Here is a 23132-nt window from a genome sequence, read left to right as displayed (position 1 = left end):
GGACGCGCGGTGAGCCCAGCGTCCTCCTACGCCGCCATCTTCCCTCCCTCCCAGACTCTCAAATTGGTTTCTATACAACACCCAGTGCTCATCCCTCCTCAATGCCCATCACCCACTTTCCCCTCCCCTGCCTCCCATTAACCCTCAGTTTGTTCTCTGTATTTAAGAGTCTCTTGTGGTTTGCCTCCCTCCCTCTATGTTTGTAACATTTTCCCCCCTTCTCCACCCCCATGATCTTCTGTTAAGTTTCTCAAGATCCACATATGAGTGAAAACATATGGTATCTGTCTTTCTCTGACTGACTTATTTCACTTAGCATAATACCCTCCAGTTCCATCCCCGTTGCTGCAAATGGCAGGATTTCATTCTTTCTCTTGCCAAGTAGTATTCCACTGTATATATAAACCACATCTTTATCCATTCATCAGTTGATGGACATTTAGGCTTTTTCCATAATTTGGCTATTGGAAGTGCCACCAACTGAGCCACCCAGCAGCCTCCATACATATATGTTAAAAGAAGTTAATTAATTAATTAATTAATTAGTTTTGAAAAGAGGGAGAGAGAGCAGGGGAAAGGTAGAGGGAGATAGAGAGAGAATCTTAAGCAGGCTCCATGCTTAGTGGGCCCAATCCCATGACCCTGGGATCATGACCTGAGCCCAAATCAAGAGTTGGATGCTCAACCAACTGAGCCATCCAGGCACCCCTAAATAAATAATTTTAGAAAAAAATGAACAGAGGAGTGGCTGAGTGGCTTAGTCAGTTAAACATCAGACTCGTGATATCTGCTTAGGTAATGATCTCACGGTTTGTGAGATGGAGCCCCGAGTTGGTCTCTGTGCTGACAGCATGGAGCCTGCTTAGGATTCTCCCTCTCCTGTTTCTCTGCCCCTCCCCGACTCATGTACAAGTGCATATTCTCTCTCTGAAAATAAATACGTAAATAAGTAAATAAATAAATACATAAATAAATAAAATATTTAAAATATTTAAAAAATGTACAGATTTTTAATGGATTTTTTAAATTTATTTTTATTTTATTTTATTTTATTTTATTTTTTCAATGTATGAAATTTATTGTCAAATTAGTTTCCATACAACACCCAGTGCTCATCCCAAAAGGTGCCCTCCTCTATACCCATCACCAACCCTCCCCTCCCTCCCTCCCCCATCAACCTCAGTTTGTTCTCAGTTTTTAAGAGTCTCTTATGCTTTGGCTCTCTCCCACTCTAGCCTCTTTTTTTTTTCCTTCCCCTTCCCCATGGGTTTCTGTTAAGTTTCTCAGAATCCACATAAGAGTGAAAACATATGGTATCTGTCTATCTCTGTATGGCTTATTTCACTTAGCATAACACTCTCCAGTTCCATCCACGTTGCTACAAAGCGCCATATTTCATTCTTTCTCATTGCCACGTAGTATTCCATTGTGTATATAAACCACAATTTCTTTTTTTTTTATTTTTATTTTTTATTTTTTTATTTATATATGAAATTTATTGTCAAATTGGTTTCCATACAACACCCAGTGCTCATCCCAAAAGGTGCCCTCCTCAATACCCATCACCCACCCTCTCCTCCCTCCCACCCCCCACCAACCCTTAGTTTGTTCTCAGTTCTCGACAGTCTCTTATGCTTTTTTTTTATTTTTTATTTTTTTATTTATATATGAAATTTATTGTCAGAAACCACAATTTCTTTACCCATTCATTGGTTGATGGACATTTAGTCTCTTTCCATAATTTGGCTATTGTTGAAAGTGCTGCTATCAACATTGGGGTACATGTGCCCCTATGCATCAGCACTCCTGTATCCCTTGGGTAAATTCCTAGCAGTGCTATTGCTGGGTCATAGGGTAGTTCTATTTTTAATTTTTTGAGGAACCTCCACATTGTTTTCCAGAGTGGCTGCACCAGTTTGCATTCCCACCAACAGTGCAAGCATCTTCTAAATTTTGTTGTTTCTTTTTCACTGTATTTCTTCCTTCAGCTCTGTGATTCTACTTGCATTCCTTGAAAAATTGTTTATTTTTTGTTGTTATTCAAAAGTAACATTGACATATTCTACAGATGCCTTCCTCATGGTGACTGCCATCTTGAGACTGTGTCCATGTTTTTATTAAGCTTGGAGCATGGGTTGCATATTGTTTACTTTTTATTTTCACTGCTTAGTAGAGGGTTGACATGGAAAAGAATTAATCCCAGTCTCTAATACTTAATCAGTTCATGCTCTTTCTCCTGTTTCCCAAGAGTGCCCTCGGCAAGACAGCGATATTGCCTTCTTGATTGATGGTTCTGGTAGCATCATCCAGAGCGACTTTCAGAAGATGAAGGATTTTGTCTCAACTGTGATGGGTCAATTCAAGAAATCCAAAACCTTGGTGAGGGCAAATGGGTTGGTTAGGAAATAGTTCATATAAAGCTGGCAAATCCATGGCAACCAGTCTGCCACTTTTCTCTTTTACTTCTATTGCAAAATTGCCAATTGATCATGTTTTCTTTCATGATCCTTTTTCCTGCTCTTTCTGGATGCAGCCTCAGCATTCTTCCAGCCCTCTGTAAAGCAGGCCGCTCTGACTAATTGATAAGGGTTGGCATGGGAGATGAAACCTACCTGTCATCTCTGGCTGAGTTCTAGTATTTAGAGGTGGGAGCTGATGGCAGATCTCTGTCCTGGTGTGGCAGAAGAATTGGGGGCAGTGTAGAATTTGGAGGGATTTGGAGACTTGAGTGTTTCAAGATTTATGTAACATTTCCTAGGAGGTGGGTAAGTGTGAGGAGGGACACTTTCTCCAGTGTAATACCAGATGCCTGTTCCCAGTTTTCTTTAATGCAGTACTCTGAAGACTTCCAGACTCATTTCACCTTTAATGAATTCAAGAAAAACCCTAACCCATCATTGCTGGTGAAGCCAATAAAACAGTTGCGTGGGCGGACACACACTGCCACAGGAATCCGCAAAGTAGTGTAAGTTCTTTGCTTAGGATGGAAGGAGGAGGTGATATTTTTTAGTTGGGATTTGAAGAATGAAGGCAGTTGTTCAGACAGGGATGGGATAAAGGATATTTATGGTGGAGGGAACAGCATGAGTAAAGGTGTGGAGGAGGGACTCTGCATTGTATGTTCATGAAATACAAGTTGTGAGTAAAGGTAGGAGTGAAGGGGAGATGTGAGGGTAAAGCTAGAGGGTGGCCACAGAGATTAGTTGAGGTCAGGTCCCTTAAGGCAACTGAAAAGCCAGTGGGGATCCACTGAAGGTTTTAAGCAGAGGGGAGATGTCACCACATCTTGTTTTGGAAAGTTCACTCTGGTGTGTGTGTGTGTGTGTGTGTGTGTACGTGTATAGAGGTGAGGGTGGGGATTGGGACAAAAGTATAGGAAGGTGAGCTAGAGACCCGTTGCATCAAACCAGGAAAGGTTTGTGAGGGCCCAATTAAGCTTAAAATTTTTGTTTTAATTTAAAATAGTTTAAAAAATCAATATATGCAAAAGTATATAAATGCAGTGAAGATTTCTTTTCCTTCCACTCTTCTACCTTCTCCTGTTGCCTTTCCAGGTCATGGGGCAGCCACATCTCAGTGTTCATTCCAAGGGAGCCCAAACCCCTCCTAGCTACATCTGAGCCAGTGACTGCTGATGCTTCCTCCTTAGCATTAAGAGTATCTCTATTCACATTTGACTTTTCTTTCCTCTTCCCTGGACAGAAGAGAATTGTTTCAGAGCAGTAGTGGAGCCCGGGAGAAAGCCTTTAAGATCCTAGTAGTCATCACGGATGGAGAAAAGTTTGGCGATCCCTTGGAGTACAAGGATGTCATTCCTGAAGCAGACAAAGAGGGGATCATTCGCTATGTCATTGGGGTAAGAAATGTGGCTCTCTGGCCTGAGCTTCTGTGGCCTGATGCTTCTCCTTGGATACACCCTCCCTTCAATTTGTAAATATCGGTTAAACCAAGGTAGGGCAAGGTCACTGCTAGCCCACATGAGCCTGTGTCAGTTAATTATTGTTACAATGATGCAGTACAACAAATTATCTCAGATTTCAGTCCTTTAATTTTTTTAACAATTTATTTTTATTTTTGAGAGGGAGAGAGAGAGAGAGAGAGAGAGACATAGAGTCTAAAGCAGGCTTTAGGCTCTGAGCTGTCAGCACAGAGCCTGATGCAGGGCTCAAACTCATGGGCTGTGAGATCATGACTTGAGCCAAAGTCGGATGCTCAACTGACTGAGCCACCCATGCGCACCAGAATTCAGTCCTTTACTTTTAAAAAAAATTTTTAGGGGCGCCTGGGTGGCTCAGTCGGTTAAGCGTCCGACTTCGGCTCAGGTCATGATCTCACGTTCCGTGAGTTCGAGCCCCGTGTCGGGCTCTGGGCTGATGGCTCAGAGCCTGGAGCCTGCTTCTGATTCTGTGTCTCCCTCTCTCTCTGCCCCTCCCTCGTTCATGCTCTGTCTCTCTGTCTCAAAAATAAATAAACGTTTTAAAAAAATTTATTTATTTAAAAAAAATTTTTTTAACGTTTATTTATTTTTGAGACAGGGAGAGACAGCATGAACGGGGAAGGGTCGGAGAGAGAGGGAGACACAGAATCAGAAGCAGGCTCCAGGCTCTGAGCCATCAGCCCAGAGCCTGACACGGGGCTCGAACTCACGGAACGTGAGATCATGACCTGAGCCGAAGTCGGACGCTTAACCGACTGAGCCACCTAGGCGCCCCCAGAATTCAGTCTTTTAAAACAATAAGTAAGTCTGTAGTTGAGCTGGACAATTTTTCTGGCTTTGACTAGGCTCACTCTTAAATCTGTAATCATTTGAAGGTTGCTTGGCAGCTTTGCTGATCTTGGCTGGGCTCCCTCCATTTTTGAGGGTTGCCATCTATGTCTGTCTGCTGGACTGGAATGACTGGAACAACTGGGGTAACTTGGCTCTGCTGCTCCCAGTATCATCTTACAGTGGGCTAGCCTGGGCATGTCCTCATGGTGAAGGCAGGGGAACAAAAGAGCAAGTGGGGGCACCTGGGTGGCTCAGTCGGTTGAGAGTCTGACTTCAGCTCAGGTCATGATCTCATGGCTTGTGGCTTCAAGGCCCCTGTCGGGCTCTGTGCTGACAGCTCAGAGCCTGGAGCATGCTTCAGATTCTGTGTCTCCCTCTCTCTCTCCACCCCTCCCCTGCTCATGCTCTGTCTCTCTCTGCCTCTCGAAAATAAATAAACATTAAAAAAACAATAAAAAAGAGCAAGTGGAAATGTTTCAAGCACTTTTTTTAAAAGCATCTGTCTGAATCATGTATGATAATATCCATTGGCTGAAGCAAGACACATAGCCGGACCCAGAGACAACAAGCAGGGCAGATTGCTCTGCCATAAATAGGAGGATACAGCAAAGTTTTGGGGGAAAGGGCTTGGATATAGGAAGAGGTATAGAGTTGGGGATCATCAGTGTAATCAAACTACCACAGTACCTTGTATGACATAGAAAAAGGTATCATCACGGGTGCATGGGTTGGCAAGTAGGAAACCCCTTCATATAGAGAAAAAGACTCCCTTTACTCTGGGGAGAGGTCAGCTCCATACCAGGAGGCATAGCACAGCAAAAGGACCAAAAGCTAATTTCTCCCTTGACAGAATGTTATGTGCAGTGCATAACCTGCCCTACTATACTTGGTAGCCCTGTCCCTATTCTGGTGCATTTCTTCATCTGACAGATATTGTTTCAGATTCTTTTCCCACAGAATTTTCTTTGCTGGATGAGACTGATACCCCCAGATGATGTCTGACTTGGCCTCTATTCCTTGATAACAGGTGGGAGCTGCTTTCAACAGTCCAAAAACTCGTGAAGAGCTTAATACCATTGCATCAAAGCCTCCTCGTGATTATGTGTTCCGGGTGAATAACTTTGAAGCTCTGAAGACCATTCAAAACCAGCTTCAGGAAAAGATCTTTGCAATTGAGGGTAAGCTAAGGTTCTATATTCCTGTAGCAGCTCCAGAGGCAGCTCCTTATCTCCAAACATGCATTTCCTCTTTAGTAGCTAGAACCTCTTAACCCTTGATATCCTATCAGCATTAACTCTTTCTCCATTTCCTCTAGTTCCCAGCAACTCTGGCCTCACTTGGTCATTTCCTTTGAAATCAAAGAATGTAGACTTTATATTTACTTTGTAAGCCTTGGCTATAGGCTGAAAAATTGGAGGATAAGGGAGCCAAATCTCAGATAGTATTTTTCAAAAAATTTAGATATGCTACCAACATTTGTCTGTTTGAGTCACTGCTGTATTTCCAGTGTCTAGAATAGTGCCTGGTACATAGAGAGTTCTCAATAAATGTTTATTGAATAAATTAATTCAAAAATTAGGGAAAGGTTCATACACAATCTGGATTTATGGTTTCTCTTGAAAAGTTGGAAGGTTAGACTGCATTCCTACTTGGCAAAAAGAAGGTGGGACCAAATTGCCACCTTCTCTTTAAAAGGAGTACATGCTTTCTAGTGCAACATAGCTCCCATATGACTCTCTTTTTGTTTGGTCAACATAACATTTGAGTTCCCAGCTCTTCTGCTTTATTTAATGTAGAAAGTGCTCCTCCTCACAGGTACTCAGACAGGAAGTACCAGCTCCTTTGAACATGAGATGTCTCAGGAAGGCTTCAGTGCTGCCATCACCTCTGTAAGTGGTCCTTTATTAAATTGTGATGGGGCAAGAAGAAGGGGGAGAAGAGGTGCAAGGGTATGGTGGCTTTTATCTGCAATTGGTACTTGTTGGGAGGCATGTCTTTTATGGGGAGCAGTGGTCCCTTTTCTTTTCCTTATCAGACCTTTTTTTTTTTTTAAATGAGATATAGTGGACATATGGTATTATCTTTAGGTATACAACATAATGATTTGATGTATGCATGTATTGTGAAATGATCAACACAATAAGTCTGATTAATATCCATCACACATTTAGGTAAAAAATTTATTTTTCTTGTGATGAAAACTTTAAGATTTATATTCTTAGCAAATTTAAAATACCAATACAGTGTTATTAACTATACTTACCAGGGTGTACATTATACCCCAGACTTTATTTTATAACTAGAAATTTGTACCTTTTGACCACCATCACCCATTTTGCCTACCTTCCCAACAAATTGCCTTTGGCTACCACCAATCTGTTCTCTGCATCTATGAGTTCAGTTTTTGTTTTGTTTTAGATTCCATATATATGTGAGATCATACCATATTTGTCTTTCTCTGACTTGTTTTGCTTAGCATAATGCCCTCAAGGTCCATACATGTTACAAATGGCAGTATTTCCTTCTTTTTTATGGCTGGTTAATATTCCATTGTATTATATATAACATTTTCTTTATCTTTGCTTCAGTGGACACTTAGATTATTTCCATGTCTTAGTTATTGTAAATAATGCTTCAGTGAACATGGGGTGCAGATATCTTTTTGAGTTAGTGTTTTCATTTCCTTCATTTCTTTCTTTTCTTTTTCATGACAGTCATTCTAACAGGTGTGAGGTGACATCTCATTGTGGTTTTGATTTGCATTTCCCTGATGATTAGTGATGTTGAGCACTGGCCATCTGTATATCTTCTTTGGAAAAATGTCTATTCAGATCCTCTGCCCATTTTTAATCAGAAATTTTTGCTATTGAGTTGTAGGAGTTCTTTATATATTTTGTATATATCAACCCCTTACCAGAGATATGATGCACAAATATTTTCTCCAATTCTGTAGGTTACCTTTTCACTTTGTTGATGGTTTCTTTTGTTGTGCAGAAGATTTTTAGCTTGATGTAGTCCTATTTGTTTATTTTTGTTTTTGTTGCCTTTGCTTTTGGTGTCAAACCCCAAAAAATCCTTGCCACGATCAATGTAAAGTTGCTTACCACCAGTTTTATTCTTGGAGTGTTATGGTTTACGGTCTTATGGTCCATTTTGAATTGATTTTTGTAAGTGATGTGAGATAGTGGTTCAGTTTCATTCTTTTGCATGAGACTTTTCACTTTTCCCAATCCCATTTATTGAGAGACTGTCTTTTCCCCATTGCATATTCTTGAATCTTTTGTTGTAAATTAATTGACCGTATATGTATGGGTTTATTTCTGGGCTGTCTATGTATTCTGCTATATTTATCTATATGTTTGTATTTATGCCAATACGATACTGTTTTGATTACTATAATTTTGCAATATAGTTTGAAATCAGAAAACATGATGCCTCCAGCTTTGTTCTTCTTTCTCAGAATTGCTTTGGCTATTTGGGATCTTTTGTAGTTCCATACAAATTTAGGATTGTTTGTTCTATTTCCATGAAAAATGCCATTGAAATTTTGATAAGGATTGCACTGAAGCTGTATGTTGCTCAATCTTGTTCTACCTTCTTTCCCAGAATGATCTCTTGCTAGGTGCTGTGGGAAGCTTTGACTGGGCTGGTGGAGCTTTTCTGTATGTGTCAAAGGACAAATTCACCTTCATCAACACAACCAGGGTAGATTCAGACATGAATGATGCTTACTTGGGTAAGTGGAGATGGCAGGGTAACTCTAAGAAGGGGTCTTGATAGGGCATACCTCAACTAGCATAGACATCACTGGATCTTTCAAAGGCCCTTGGAATAAATTTAAAGACAGAAATTTCAAAATTTCATTTTAGTTATGTTAAAAAAGGGGGATATAGTGCAGGGTCCAGTTATCCCAACCTACTAAGCATGGGGCTGCTGCAGTGCCCCTACTCTAAGGATAGGTCTCCTAGAGGGGGCTGAGTCTGTGAAGGAAAGCACTTATCCTCTCAGATCACCATCTTCAGGTTATGCTGCCGAAGTCATATGGAGGAGCAGGGTGCAAAATCTGGTTCTTGGGGCACCTCGATATCAGCACACTGGCCTGGTGGTGATGTTTAGAGAGAATGCTGGTACCTGGGAGACCAACACTGTTATCAAGGGTAGCCAGGTAAGTGCAGAGTATGTGGAGCATAAATGTGCAAACAGAGGCACCCTGGGGGCTTGACATTCCAGTATGGGCATCACCAGGTGCTATGTGTATCAGAGTTTTGTAAAGGAGCTTTCAGAGGTCTTTGAGCTGGACAGTCACAAGAATAAGCTTTGTATCTGAGAATGTTGTTTTTTCACTTTTCTAACTACAATCAATAATGACACTTGACTTGTGCAGAGCTTTCTGTGAGTCTCCCTGTGCAAAGAGCTGGTATTTAACCAGTACACAACCAGTATAGCCATATTAGTTATTAGAATATGGAAATAATTCCATATCTGTCAATCAATAGACGCTTTCCTTAGATTAATGCTTTCTTCCCCCTCCCTTGCACTCTGGTCTCTTCCTCATTATTCTTTGAAATTCCCCATGATTCAACAACTATGAGGTGAGACAGGGCATCTCAGGGGAGCTTTTGGACCTACTTCATCTAAGCCCATAGTCAGTGCCTGAGCAATCCTAACAGTTCAATATTTTGATTTTTTAAAATGTTTATTTATTTTTGAAAAGGAGAGAGAGACAGAGTGTGAGCGGGGGAGGGGCAGAGAGAGAGAGAGGGAGACACAGAATCTGAAGCAGGCTCCAGGCTCTGCACTGTCAGCACAGAGCCTGATGTGGGGCTTAAACTCATGAGCCATGAGATCGTGACCTGAGCCGAAGTAGGACCCTTAACCCACTGAGTCACCCCGGTGCTCCTAGCAGTTCAATATTTTGAATATCACCCTGAAAAAGCAGTGTGGTTGCATCTTATGTGTGGCATCATATGTGGTGTGAGACACAAAAGTTTCTAGTTCAAATTATCCTTGAAAATTCCTGAAATAGGGTTGCACTCATGTGTCTGTAGTTCTGTGTGTATTCCTTTCATTTTTATCACTGGCTCACTTTGGTCTGCAATTAATGCATCATATGTGGATACCTGATTGCTCTGATACCTGAACAGCTTGTCATAATTCTTTGCCATCGTCAAATTCTTCATATGGTCTTTTCATAGTTTTTATCAACACATAAAACATAGGCATCAGTGCCTGACACATATAAGGGGTAGGGTGGGGGAGAATACATTGGGGAATTCTAGGAAGTCAAGTGTGAATGTGATGCTACTTCTCTGTTTTAAGTGTGTGTGGTCCAGAATTACATGGAGAAGGCTGGATGGTCAACTCTTTTACCATACACAGGTATTACACATGCAAATTAGAATCAAGGATGATGAATACTAAACTGGGACAGTCTGAGTGTTATGAGAGTAAATGGGAGGGATATCCACACAAGGATGTTAAGGAAAGTTTCCTAGAGAAAGTGACAATTGATGTGGAAGAACTAGAGAAATGAAGAATGTGGAAAGAAGAGGGCCAAAGGAAGGAGAGAGCATGAGACACAGTTCAGAGTGTGTGTATTGGGGTTTGGGGAGTGTGGGTGAAAACACTGGGAAGAACTAGATTAATGTCAAATCTATCACTCCCTCCATTTCTAATGAAATCAGCCTGGTACATGCCATCATTTCCGTGGACCTAGCTTTAGGTTCCTGTGGGTCTCCCAAAGTCTTATGTTTCCTCTCTTTAATCCATAGAGGGAGAGTGAACTTTCTAAATGAGAAACTGTTGATATCAATCTTCAGTTTAAAACACTTTGTTGACTGCAGACCAATATTTAGTAAAAATTTAAATCTATAAAAATGATAATGCATCACAATCAAGTGTAGTTAATCCCGTGAATGCAGGGCTTGTTCAATAATGTTCCAGAAATGGACAAGCTGATTATAAAGTTCACATGGAAATGCTAGAGACACAGAATAGTCAAAATATTTGAAAAAGAAGAATTTCCAATGTCAAAACCTACTACCAATCTACAATAATCAAGACAGTGTGGTATCAGTGTAAAGATAGACCTACAGGTCAATGGAATAGGACGAGGCGTCCAGAAATAAACCTATACATCTATAATCAATTGATTTTTGACAAAGGTACCAAGTTCATTCAATAGGGAAAAATAATCTTTTCAACAAATGGTGTTGGGATAACTGGATATCTCCTACCTCAAAATATACAAAAATTAATTCAAAATAGATCAAAGACCTAAATGTAAGAACTAAAGCTATAAACTTCTTAGAAGGACTCATAGGTAAATTTTTGTAATTTTAGATTTGGCAGTGGTTTCTTAGATATAACACCACAAGAACAATAAAACAAAGAAAAAATAGATAAATTTAGCTTCATCAGATTGAAAACTTTTGAGCATCAAAGGACACTATCAAGAAAATGAAAAGGATGGAAGAAACTATAAACCATATATCTGATAAAGATCTGGTATTTAGAATATATAAAGAACTCTTACAGCTCAACAATAAAGAGACAAAACATGCAATTTAAAAGTGGGTATAAGATTTGAACAAACATTTCTCTAAAGAGGATATATACAAATGGCCAATAGGCACATGAAAAGATGTTCAACATTATTAGTTTTTAGTGAAAGACAAATCAAAACCACAATAGAGATATCACTAGAATGACTATTTAAAAAAATAAAAAATAACAAATATTGGTGAGGATGTGGGGAAATGGGAGCCCTCATGTACTGCTGGTGGGAATGTAAAATAATAGAATCTTTTTGGAATACAGTTTGGCAGTTCCTCAAAAAGTTAAATATAGGTTTACTACATGACCCAGAAATTCCCCTCCTAGATTAGATATATAGCTTCCCCCCAAACAAAAATAAATGTTCAAATAAAAACACGACTGTTCATAGCAACATTATTCATAATAGTCAAAAGGTGAAAAAAATCTAAATGTTCATCAACTTTTGAAGAGGTAAACAAAATGTGGTACATCTATACAATGAAATACTATTTAGTTATAACAAGAATGAAGTGTTGACACATGCTACATGGGTAAACCTTGAAAATTTTATGGTAAGTGAAAATAACCTGTCACAAAAGGCTACATATTGTATGATTTCATCCATCTGAAGTGTCTGACTTAGACAAATTCATAGAGCTAGAAAGTAGATTAATCGTTGCCAGGGAAAAGAGGAAAGAGGGAATTGGAGTTGATGCTAACAGAAAGGGTTTCTTTCTGGAGTGATGGAAATGTTCTGGAATTAGTGCTGATGGTTACACAACATAGTTTATGAACTAAAAACAACTAAATTTTAAATGGTGAATTTTATGTTATGTAAATTTTATCTCAATTAAAAAAAGCTATTCTGAGAAAAAGAGCAATCAATGAAATTTACCATAACAGCAGACTAAAGAAGAAAAAAAAAATCTTAATAGATACAGAAAAAGAATTTGACAAAATATAACATTCACTCATGATGTTTAGTTCTCAGCAAACTAGGAACTAACATTTTTTGAGTTTTGTAAAAAAAAGTACAGCGAGCATCACACTAAAAAATAAAAGAGAACTTTTCCCCCCTAAAATTGGAAATAAGAATATTCACCTTCATAAGTAAGTAAATGAATAAAGAAAAGAAAAGAAAAGAATATTCACTTTTACCACTCCTATTCAGCCTTGTACTGACAGATGTAACCAGTGCAACAAGACAAGAAAAAGGGGGAAAAAAGCATACAGAGTGGAAAGGAAAAAAATAAAACTGTCTTATTTGCGGATTACATGTTGCATGGAAAATCCTAAAGAATCTACAAAAAAAGCTCCTATAATTAATAAGCTATTTCATTAAGTCATACAGAGAAAGACAAATACCATATGTTTTCATTCTTATGTGGATCCTGAGAATCTTACCAGAAGTCCATGGGGGAGGGGAAGGAAAAAAAAAGAGGTTAGAGAGGGAGAGAGCCAAAACATAAGAGACTCTTAAAAACTGAGAACAAACTGAGGGTTGATGGAGGGTGGGAGGGAGGGGAGGGTGGGTGATGGGTAGTGAGGAGGGCACTTTTTGGGATGAGCACTGGGTGTTGTATGGAAACCAATTTGACAATAAATTTCATATTAAAAAATAAGCTATTTCAGTAAGTTCTTAGGTTACAAGATGAATATATAAAAATCATTTGCATTTCTATACTACCAATGAACATTTGGAAATTTATTTTTTATTTTTATTAACTTGTTTTATTTTTTATTTTTTAAAATTTACATCCAAATTAGTTTGCATATAGTGCAACAATGATTTCAGGGGTAGATTCATTACTGCCCCTTACCCATTTAGCCTATTCCCCCTCCCACAACTCCTCCAGCAACCCTCAGTTTGTTCTCCATATTTATGAGTCTCTTCTCTTTTGTCTCCCTCCCTGTTTTTATATTATTTTTGTTTTTCTTCCCTTATGTTCATCTGTTTTGTCTCTTAAAGTCCTCATATGAATGAAGTCATATGATTTTTGTCTTTCTCTGACTAATTTCACTTAGCGTAATACCCTCCAGTTCCATCCACGTAGTTGCAAATGGCAAGATTTCATTCTTTTTGATTGCTCCATTGTACATATATACTCCATTGTACATATATACCACATCTTCTTTATCCATTTATCCATCGATGGACATTGGGCTCTTTCCATATTGGGCTATTGTTGATAGTACTGCTATAAACATGGGGGTTCATGTGTCCCTTCAAAACAGCACACCTGTATCCCTTGGATAAATGCCTAGTAGTGAAATTGCTGGGTCATAGGGTTGTTCTATTTTTAGTTTTTTGAGGAACTTCAATACTGATTTTTAGAGTGGCTGCACCACCTTGCATTCCCACCAACAATGCAAAAGAGATCCTTTTTTCTCCGCATCCTCACCAACATCTGTTGTTGCCTGAGTTGTTAATGTTAGCCATTCTGACAGGTGTAAGGTGATATCTCATTGTGGTTTTGATTTTTTTTTAAATTTTTTCAACGTTTTTATTTATTTTTGGGACAGAGAGAGGCAGAGCATGAATGGGGAGGGGCAGAGAGAGAGGGAGACACAGAATCGGAAACAGGCTCCAGGCTCTGAGCCATCAGCCCAGAGCCTGACGCGGGGCTTGAACTCACGGACCACGAGATCGTGACCTGGCTGAAGTCGGACGCTTAACCGACTGCGCCACCCAGGCGCCCCTCATTGTGGTTTTGATTTGTATTTCCCTGATGATGAGTGATGTTGAGCATTTTTTCATGTGTCGGTTGGCCATCTGGATGTCTTCTTTGGAGAAGTGTCTATTCATGTCTTTTGCCCATTTCTTCACTGGATATTTGTTTTTTGGGTGTTGAGTTTGATAAGTTCTTTGTAGATTTTGGATACTAACCCTTTATCTGATATGTCGTTTGCAAATATCTTCTCTCATTCTGTCGGTTGCCTTTTAGTTTTTCTGATTGTTTCCTTCGCTGTGCAGAAGCTTTTGATTTTGATAAGGTCCCAGTAGTTCATTTTTGCTTTTGTTTCCCTTGCCTCCAGAGACGTGTTGAGTAAGAAGTTGCTGCAGCCAAGATCAAAGAGGTTTTTGCCTGCTTTCTCCTTGAGGATTTTGATGGCTTTCTATCTTACATTGAGGTCTTTCATCCATTTTGAGTTTATTTTTGTGTATGGTGTAAGAAAGTGGTCCAGGTTCATTTTTCTGCATGCCACTCTCCTGTTTTCCCAGCCCCACTTGTTGAAGAGACTGTCTTTATTCCCTTGGATATTCTTTCCTGCTTTGTCAGAGATTAGTTGGCCATACATTTGTGGGTCCATTTCTGGGTTCTCTATTCTGTTCCATTGATCTGAGTGTCCGTTCTTGTGCCAGTACCATACTGTCTTGATGATTACACCTTGGTAGTATAGCTTCAAGTCTGGGATTGTGATGCCTCCTGCTTTGTTTTTCTTTTTCAAGATTGATTTGGCTATTTGGAGTCTTTTCTGGTTCCATACAAATTTTAGGATTATTTGTTCTAGCTCTGTGAAGAATGCTAGTATTATTTTGATAGGGATTGCCTTGAATATGTAGATTGCTTTGGGTAGTAGCGACATTTTAACAATATTTGTTCTTCGTATGCAGGAGCATGGAATCCTTTTCCATTTCTTTGTGTCTTCTTCAATTTCTTTCATAAGCTTTCTTTCAGTGTATAGATTTTTCAACTATTTGGTTAGATTTATTCCTAGGTATTTTATGGTTTTTTGTGTAACTGTAAATGGGATCGATTCCTTGATTTCTCTTTCTGTTGCTTCATTGTTGGTGTATAGGAATGCAACCAATTTCTGTGCGTTGATTTTATATCCTGCAACTTTGATGAATTCATGAATCAGTTCTAGCAGTTTTTTGGTGGAATCTTTTGGGTTTTCCATATAGAGTATCATGTCATCTGCGAAGAGTGGATGTTTGACCTCCTCCTGGCTGATTTGGACGCCTTTTATTTCTTTGTGTTTTCTGATTGCAGAGGCTAAGACTTCCAATACTATGTTGAATAACAGTGGTGAGAGTGGACATCCTGTCTTGTTCCTGACCTTAAGGGGAAAGTTCTCAGTTTTTCCCCATTGAGGATGATATTAGCGTTGGGTCATTCATATATGGCTTTTATGATCTTGAGGTATGCTCCTTCTATCCCTGCTTTCTTGAGGGGTTTTATCAAGAAAGGATGCTGTATTTTGTTAAAAGCTTTCTCTTTATCTATTCAGATGATCATATGGTTTTTGTCCTTTCTTTTATTGATGTGATGAATCACATTAATTGTTTTGTCGATATCAAACCAGCCCCGCACCCCAGGTATAAATCCCACTTGGTCGTGGTGAACATATATATATTTTTAAAAATTTTTTTCAACATTTATTTATTTTTTGGGACAGAGAGAGACAAAACATGAACAGGGGAGGGGCAGAGAGAGAGGGAGACACAGAATCGGAAACAGGCTCCAGGCTCTGAGCCATCAGCCCAGAGCCTGACGCGGGGCTCGAACTCACGGACCGCGAGATCGTGACCTGGCTGAAGTCGGATGCTTAACCGACTGCGCCACCCAGGCGCCCCTGAACATATTTTTTAAATGTATTGTTGTATCTGGTTGGCGAATACCTTGTTGAGGATTTTTGCATCCATGTTCATCAGGGAAATTGGTCTATAGTTCTCCTTTGTAGCGGGGTGTCTGTCTGGTTTTGGAATCAAGGTAATTCTGACTTCATAGAAAGAGTTTGGAAGTTTTCCTTCTGTTTCTATTTTTTGGAAGAGCTTCAAGAGAATAGGTGTTAACTCTTTCTTAAATGTTTGGTAGAATTCCCCTGGAAAGCCATCTGGCCCTTGACTCTTGTTTTTTGGCAAATTTTTGATTACTAATTCGATTTCCTTACTGGTTATGGGTCTGTTCAAATTTTCTATTTCTTACTGTTTCAGTTTCAGTAGTGTATATGTTTCTAGGAATTTGTACATTTCTTCCAGATTGCCCATTTTATTGGCATATAATTGCTCATAATATTCTCTTATTATTGTTTTTATTTCTGCTGTGTTGGTTGTGATCTCTCCTGTTTCATTCTTGATTTTATTTATTTGGGTCCTTTCCTTTTTCTTTTTGATCAAAGTGGCTAGTGGCTTATCAATTTTGTTAGTTCTTTCAAAGAACCAGCTTCTGGTTTCACTGATCCGTTCTACTGTTTTTTCGATTTCGATAGCATTAATTTCTGCTCTGATCTTTATTATTTCCTGTCTTCTGCTGGTTTGGGGTTTTATTTGCTGTTCATTTTCCAGCTCCTTAAGGCGTAAGGTTAGGTTGTGTATCTGAGATCTTTCTTCCTTCTTTAGGAAGGCCTGGATTGCTATATACTTTCCTCATATGACCGCCTTGCTGCGTCCCAGAGATTTTGGGTGGTGGTGTCATCATTTTCATTGACTTCCATATACTGTTTAATTTCCTCTTTAACTTCTTGGTTAGCCCATTCATTCTTTAGTAGGATGTTCTTCAGTCTCCAAGTATTTGTTACCTTTCCAAATTTTTTCTTGTGGTTGATTTCAAGTTTCATAGCATTGTGGTCTGAAAATATGCACCATATGATCTCGATCTTTTTGTAGTTACTTAGGGCTGATTTGTGTCCCAGTATATGGTCTATTCTGGAGAAAGTTCCAAGTGCACTGGAGCAGAATGTATATTCTACTGCTTTGGGAAGAAATGTTCTGAATATATCTGTTAAGTCCGTCTGGTCCAGTGTGTCATTCAAAGCCATTGTTTCCTTGTTGATTTTTTGATTACACGATCTGTCCATTGCTATGAGTGGGGTGTTGAAGTCTCCTACTATTATGGTATTACTATTGATGAGTTTCTTTATGTTTGTGATTCATTGATTTATATATTTGGGTGCCTCCACATTTGGCACATAAATGTTTACAATTGTTAGGTCTTCTTGGTGGATAGACCCCTTGATTATGATATAATGTCCTTCTGCATCTCTAGATGCAGATTCTAAATTGTCTGATATAAGTATGGCTACTCTGGCTTTTTTTGTTGACCATTAGCATGATAGATGGTTCTCCATCCCCTTATTTTCTTTTTTTTTTTTTAAATTTTTTTTCAACATTTTTATTTATTTTTGGGACAGAGAGAGACAGAGCGTGAACGGGGGAGGGGCAGAGAGAGAGGGAGACACAGAATCGGAAACAGGCTCCAGGCTCCAAGCCATCAGCCCAGAGCCTGACGCAGGGCTCGAACTCACGGACCGTGAGATCGTGACCTGGCTGAAGCCGGACGCTTAACCGACTGCGCCACCCAGGCGCCCCGTCCATCCCCTTATTTTCAATCTGAAGGTGTCTTTAGGTCTAAAGTGGGTCTTGGAAACAGCATATAGATGGATCTTGTTTTATTATCCATTCTGTTACCCTATATCGTTTGATTGGAGCATTGAGTCCATTGACGTTTAGAATGAGTACTGAAATATATGAGTTTATTGCCATTATGATGCTTGTAGAGTTGGAGTTTCTGGTGGTGTTTTCTGGTCCTTTCTAAACTTTGTTGCTTTTGGTATTTATTTATTTATTTATTTATTTATTTATCTATCATCTATCTATGTTTTTTTCCCCATCTTTTCTCCCCTCAGAGAGTCCCCCTTAAAATTTCTTGCAGGGCTGGTTTAGTGGTTACAATCTCCTTTAACTTTTGTTTGTCTGGGGAACTTTTTATCTCTCCTTCTATTTTGAATGACAGCCTTGCTGGATAAAGAATTCTTGGCTGCATGTTTTTCTGATTCAACACATTGAATATATCCTGCCACTCCTTTCTGGCCTGCCAAGTTTCTGTGGATAGGTCTGCTGCAAACCTGATCTGTTTCCCTTGTAGGTTAGGGACTTTTTTTCCCTTGCTGCTTTCATGATTCTCTCCTTGCCTGAGTATTTTGTGAATTTGACTATGATATGCCTTTTTGATGGTCGGTTTTTGTTGAATCTAATGGGGGTCCTCTGTGCTTCCTGGATTTTGATATTTGTGTCTTTCCCCAGGTTAGGAAAGTTTTCTGCTATTATTTGCTCACATAACCCTTCTACCGCTATTTCTTTCTCTTCCTCTTCTAGGACCCCTATGATTCTGATGTTGTTACTTTTTAATGAGTCACTGATTTCTCTTATTCTTAAATCATACTCTTCTGCCTTAATCTCCTTCTTTTTTTCTACTTCATTATTCCCTGTAAGTTTGTCTTCTGTATCGCTGGTTCTCTGTTCTGCCTCATCCATCCTTGGCGCCACTGCATCCATCCATGATTGCAGCTCAGTTATAGCATTTTTAATTTCATTCTATTTTTTTTTTTTACTCATTTTATCTCCACGGAAAGGGATTCTAATCTATTTTTGACTCCATCTAGTATTCTTATTATCGTGATTGTAAATTCTAGTTCAGACATTTTGCATGTATCTGTGTTGGTTAAATCCCTGGCTGTTGTTTCTTCATGCTCTTTCTTTTGGGGTGAATTCCTTCATTTTGTCATTTTGAATGGAGAAAATGAATTAATGAGGTAGAAAAATTAAAATAAAAAATTAAAGTTAAAAATATTAAAATTAAAAAATTAAAACACACACACACACACACACACATCTAATAAATGATGCTAGATCCTAGGTGTGTTTTGGTCTGGGTGTTGACAGTGGTTTGACAGATTAGAGAAAAAAAGTGAGGGGAAGGAAATCGTTTGAGAATTTGAAAAAATGAATACAGTGAAGTATGCTAAAATGAGATGATGGGAGTAAAATGGAATTTGAAAAATTTTACACAAAAGTAAAGAATATAGTAGGAAAAAATTAAACAAAAACATTTTTAATAAGAAGTAAAAATGAAAATGAAATTTTCTCTATATGTATTCAAGAAAAAGAAAAGAAACAAAAAAGAAAAAAGAGAAAAAAATCATTTGAAAATTTGAAAAAGTGAGTACACTGTAGTAGACTAAAATAAAATGATGGAAGTAAAATAGAATTTGAGAAAACTTACATAAAAATGAAAACTATAGTAAAAAATTAAAGAAAAATATATTTAATAGAAATTGAAAATAAAAATGAATTTTTTCTCTTTATTCAAGAAAAAGAATAGTGTAAAAGAGAAAAAACAAAGAAAAAGAAAGAAAGAAAATTGAACAGATGGACCTACTAACAGATTGAAATAGGACTGATATTACTTTGTTTTCCCCTATACATTAGACTATGTAGCACTTTATAGTCCATGAACTAAGCAGGCGGTGAGACTTGTGTTCTTGAAGAGTGAGGTTGACCCAATTGGGCGGGACTCAGTGTAACATCTCCATTCTCCATTAGATGGCGCTGCTAGCCTACTGGGGTGGATTGTTGTTCATGCGTGGGAGCGGTGAAAATGGCATAACCCAGCTAGCCAGTCTCTAGTATGGGAACTCTGTTCTCTCTGATTAGCAATCACATGTCATTAATCATTATGGAAATGCAAATTAAAACCACAATGAGATACTACTGCATACTTATTAGAATGATTAACATAAGGAAATAAATTGGTAATACCAAGTACTGGCAAGGGTATGCAATAACTAAAACATTGCCATCTGAATGAAAAATGGCATGCCTACTTTGGAACCAGTTTGTCAATATCTTATAAAGTTCAATATGCAGTTACCATATTAGTAATCCCACTTTTAGGTATTTATGTAAGAGAAATAAAAAGAGATGTATACATGAAAAACTGTATGTGAATGTTTCTACTGGTGGTATTCATAATTGCCAAAAACTAGAAACAATCCAAGTGTCCCTCAACTGGAAAATGAATCAACAAACTGTGGTACATCCATACAATGGAATATCAGAAATACTGGAAATTTAAAGGAATGGACTACTGATAGACAGAACAACATGACTACATCTTAAATGCTTTATTATACGTGAAAGGAGCCAGACGTGGAAGGTTACATACTATATAATGTCATATATATAACATTCTGGAAAAGCCAAAACTATAGGGACAGAAAATCGAGCAGTGGTTACCAGGAGTTGGTGTTTGAAGGAAGCAGTTGATTACAGCAGGGTATGAGGGAATATTTTGGGAGTGGTGAAACTTATATATTTTGATCATTGGTGGTGGTTACATGACTTTATGTGTTTTCAAAACTTATAAAACTATACTAAAAAGGCTGAAATAGGCGTGTCTGGGTGGCTCAGTTGGTTAAGTGTCAGAGTCTTGATTTCAGCTCAGGTCATGATCCCAGGGTTGTGGGATCGAGCTTCATGTTGGGCTCCTCGCTGAGTGTGGAGCCTGGTTAAGCTTCTCTCTCTCTCTCTTCCTCTGCCCTTCTCCCCTGATTGTGTTCTCTCTCTTTTAAAAAAAAAGCTTGAACTTTATTGTATGCCAGTTATACCCTAATCAACTTAACCTAAAGACAAAAAAATCCTATTGACTTTAGGTTAAAGCTTAAATGCCTTTATTGGGACATTAGTGAGGTCTCCTTCAATTGTGTGTGGGGCAGAAATCAGATTGCAGTGAGTCATGTGTGACATCCCCTGCGCTTTTCCTTCCTAGAACTTGCCCCTGTTTGAAATTGCTAAATATTCCTCCCTGTTTATCTGTTACTATTTCCCTCTGCTCCACTCTGCTGTACTGAGAGCTCTGGAGGACACTGTTTTTCCACTACACAGACTTATGCTTAGCAAATAGCAAATACTTTCTGTTGAATGAATGAATGAATGAATGAATAAAAGGATGAATCTTGTTGATGAATTCTACATATTGACATTAAACATTTTTTAGAACATACTTTAAAAATTATTTTAAAAGATAGACAGTACTTCTCAATATCATGCAAAAAAAATCCTGTAGCAATAGTTATTTTTAATCTAAGCCAGTTGATTCCTTACTAGCAGGACAATAACTTTGAATTTTTTATCCCCATCCCCACCCACAGAGATTTACAATATATTGCAAAGATATCCTGTGTGCTCTTCCAGGCTTTTCTGTGTAGTTTCCAATCCAACTTCTTCTTTGCTGTATTAATCATCTCCTTGGAACACCATTTGGGGTAAATCCTCAGCCAATGCCCATCAACTCTATATTTTTCTCTAGCTAGCAGTACACTCAAATGAGAATTTGAATCATATGGAAGATCACATCTGCTCCAAAGGGCTTTCCCTGGCTGAAATTATTTTTCTTCACCGGAAGAAAACACTCACACTTTGATTTTGGTGGCAAGAGATATATGTGTGATCCTGGACTCATCTCTTTCAGATTGGCTCCTACTTTGGGGCCTCCCTCTGCTCTGTGGACATGGACAAAGATGGCAGCTCTGACCTGGTCCTTATTGGGGCCCCCCATTACTATGAGCCGACAAGGGGGGGCCAGGTGTCTGTGTGCCCCTTGCCTCGGGGGGTGAGTAGCTGATGGGGTCTGGGCTGGGTGGGGCTTGGGCATGAGCTGGGAGTTGTCCAGGTTGGGACCTGACACTGTTTTTGTTCAGCAGAGGGCTAGATGGCAGTGTGAGACTGTTCTCCATGGGGTGCAGGGCCACCCCTGGGGCCGCTTTGGGGCAGCCCTGACAGCGCTGGGAGATGTGAATGGAGACAAGCTGACAGATGTGGCCATTGGGGCCCCAGGAGAGCAGGAGAACCGGGGTGCTGTTTACTTATTTCATGGAACCTCAAGACCGGGCATTAGCCCTTCCCACAGCCAGGTGAGGCCAGGTCACTGTCCCTGTCATGACAGTAGCCTCTTTGCTGATATGTACTTTTCTCTTTCTTTCTTTCTTTCTTTCTTTCTTTCTTTCTTTCTTTCCTTGTTTGTTTCTTTCTCTCTCTCTCTTCCTTGGTGTCCTTCCTTTCTTTTTTAACGTTTATTTATTTTTGAGAGAGAGAGACAGAGAAAGTGGGGGGAGAGGCAGAGAGAGAGGGGGACAGAAAATCCCAAGCAGGCTCTGCACTGTCAGCATAGAGCCCCATGCTTGGCTTGAACTCATGAACCATGATATCATGACCTGAGACGAAGTCTGGCGCTCAACCGACTGAGGCACCCAGGTGCCCCTCTGTCTCTTTCTTAAATTAAAAAAAAAATGTTTTATTTATTCTTGAGAGGGGGAGGGACATAGAGAGGGAGACACAGAAACCAAAGCAGGCTCTAGACTCTGAGCCGTCAGCACAGAGCCCAACACAGGGCTCAAACCCACAAACCGTGAGATAATGACCGAAGTCGGGCACTTAACTGAGTTACACAGGTGCCCCTTTCCCTTTCGAATTCAGCATCCTCAGAGCTGCCAGATCAATTCTCCCAGTACTGGATTTTTAGAATCTTCAAAAATAATAACACACTTCATAGAAATTCTTACCACAACTATAGGAGGTGCATGGGGGCACAATCACCCCATCTTCACAGATGAGGAGATTAAGGCTCAGAGGTAGTAAGTGGTTGGCTGGGAGTGTTGGGATACAGGCTTTCCTTTCTTCTGAATCTCAATCTTGGTAGAGTGACCAGTAGTCCTGGTTTGCTCAGATCTGTCCCAGTTTTAGTGCTCAAAGTCTTGAATCTCAGGAAACCCCTACAGTTGGTCACCCTACAGGACTACATGTTCATGGGTTGGTGATCTATACAGCCACACAGAAGGGCCCTGCACTTGGTTTAATGCTCTGTTCATGCTGTCTTGAAATTCTTAATTTTGAACAGGGTGTTCTGCATTTTGTTTGTTTTTTTGTTTTTTGTTTTTTGTTTTTTGTTTTGGTACTGGGTCCTGCAAATTATGTAGTCCATCTTGATGGTTGGTCACCTGAAATCTTGGTCACCACAACTGGTTTACTCTCTAAAATGGCTCCTTG

At 39.3% G+C, this 23132-nt stretch overlaps 1 protein-coding gene across 9 annotated transcripts in view; it reads left to right on the top strand.

The window, feature by feature from the left end:
- LOC121022168 (integrin alpha-M-like) overlaps window positions 1-23132 on the top strand; it is a 50028-nt gene that overhangs the window by 15072 nt on the left and 11824 nt on the right. For 6 of the 9 annotated variants that reach the window (XM_040463105.1, XM_040463101.1, XM_040463098.1 and 3 more), the window contains exons 6-14: window positions 2249-2379; window positions 2820-2965; window positions 3703-3856; window positions 5796-5946; window positions 6584-6657; window positions 8375-8504; window positions 8791-8933; window positions 21559-21699; window positions 21788-22000. In XM_040463105.1, coding sequence (XP_040319039.1) covers window positions 2249-2379; window positions 2820-2965; window positions 3703-3856; window positions 5796-5946; window positions 6584-6657; window positions 8375-8504; window positions 8791-8933; window positions 21559-21699; window positions 21788-22000 — 1283 coding nt within the window. The remainder of the gene's footprint in view (window positions 1-2248; window positions 2380-2819; window positions 2966-3702; window positions 3857-5795; window positions 5947-6583; window positions 6658-8374; window positions 8505-8790; window positions 8934-21558; window positions 21700-21787; window positions 22001-23132) is intronic. The other 3 variants (XM_040463102.1, XM_040463104.1, XM_040463106.1) reach the window with 2 other exon arrangements.

Source organism: Herpailurus yagouaroundi, unplaced genomic scaffold (genome assembly GCF_014898765.1).
Source record: "Herpailurus yagouaroundi ecotype Mexico unplaced genomic scaffold, PumYag 379, whole genome shotgun sequence".
NCBI lineage: Eukaryota > Metazoa > Chordata > Mammalia > Carnivora > Felidae > Herpailurus > Herpailurus yagouaroundi.
Note: the sequence above shows the minus strand (reverse complement) of the source record. Positions and strands in the feature narration are given on the sequence as shown.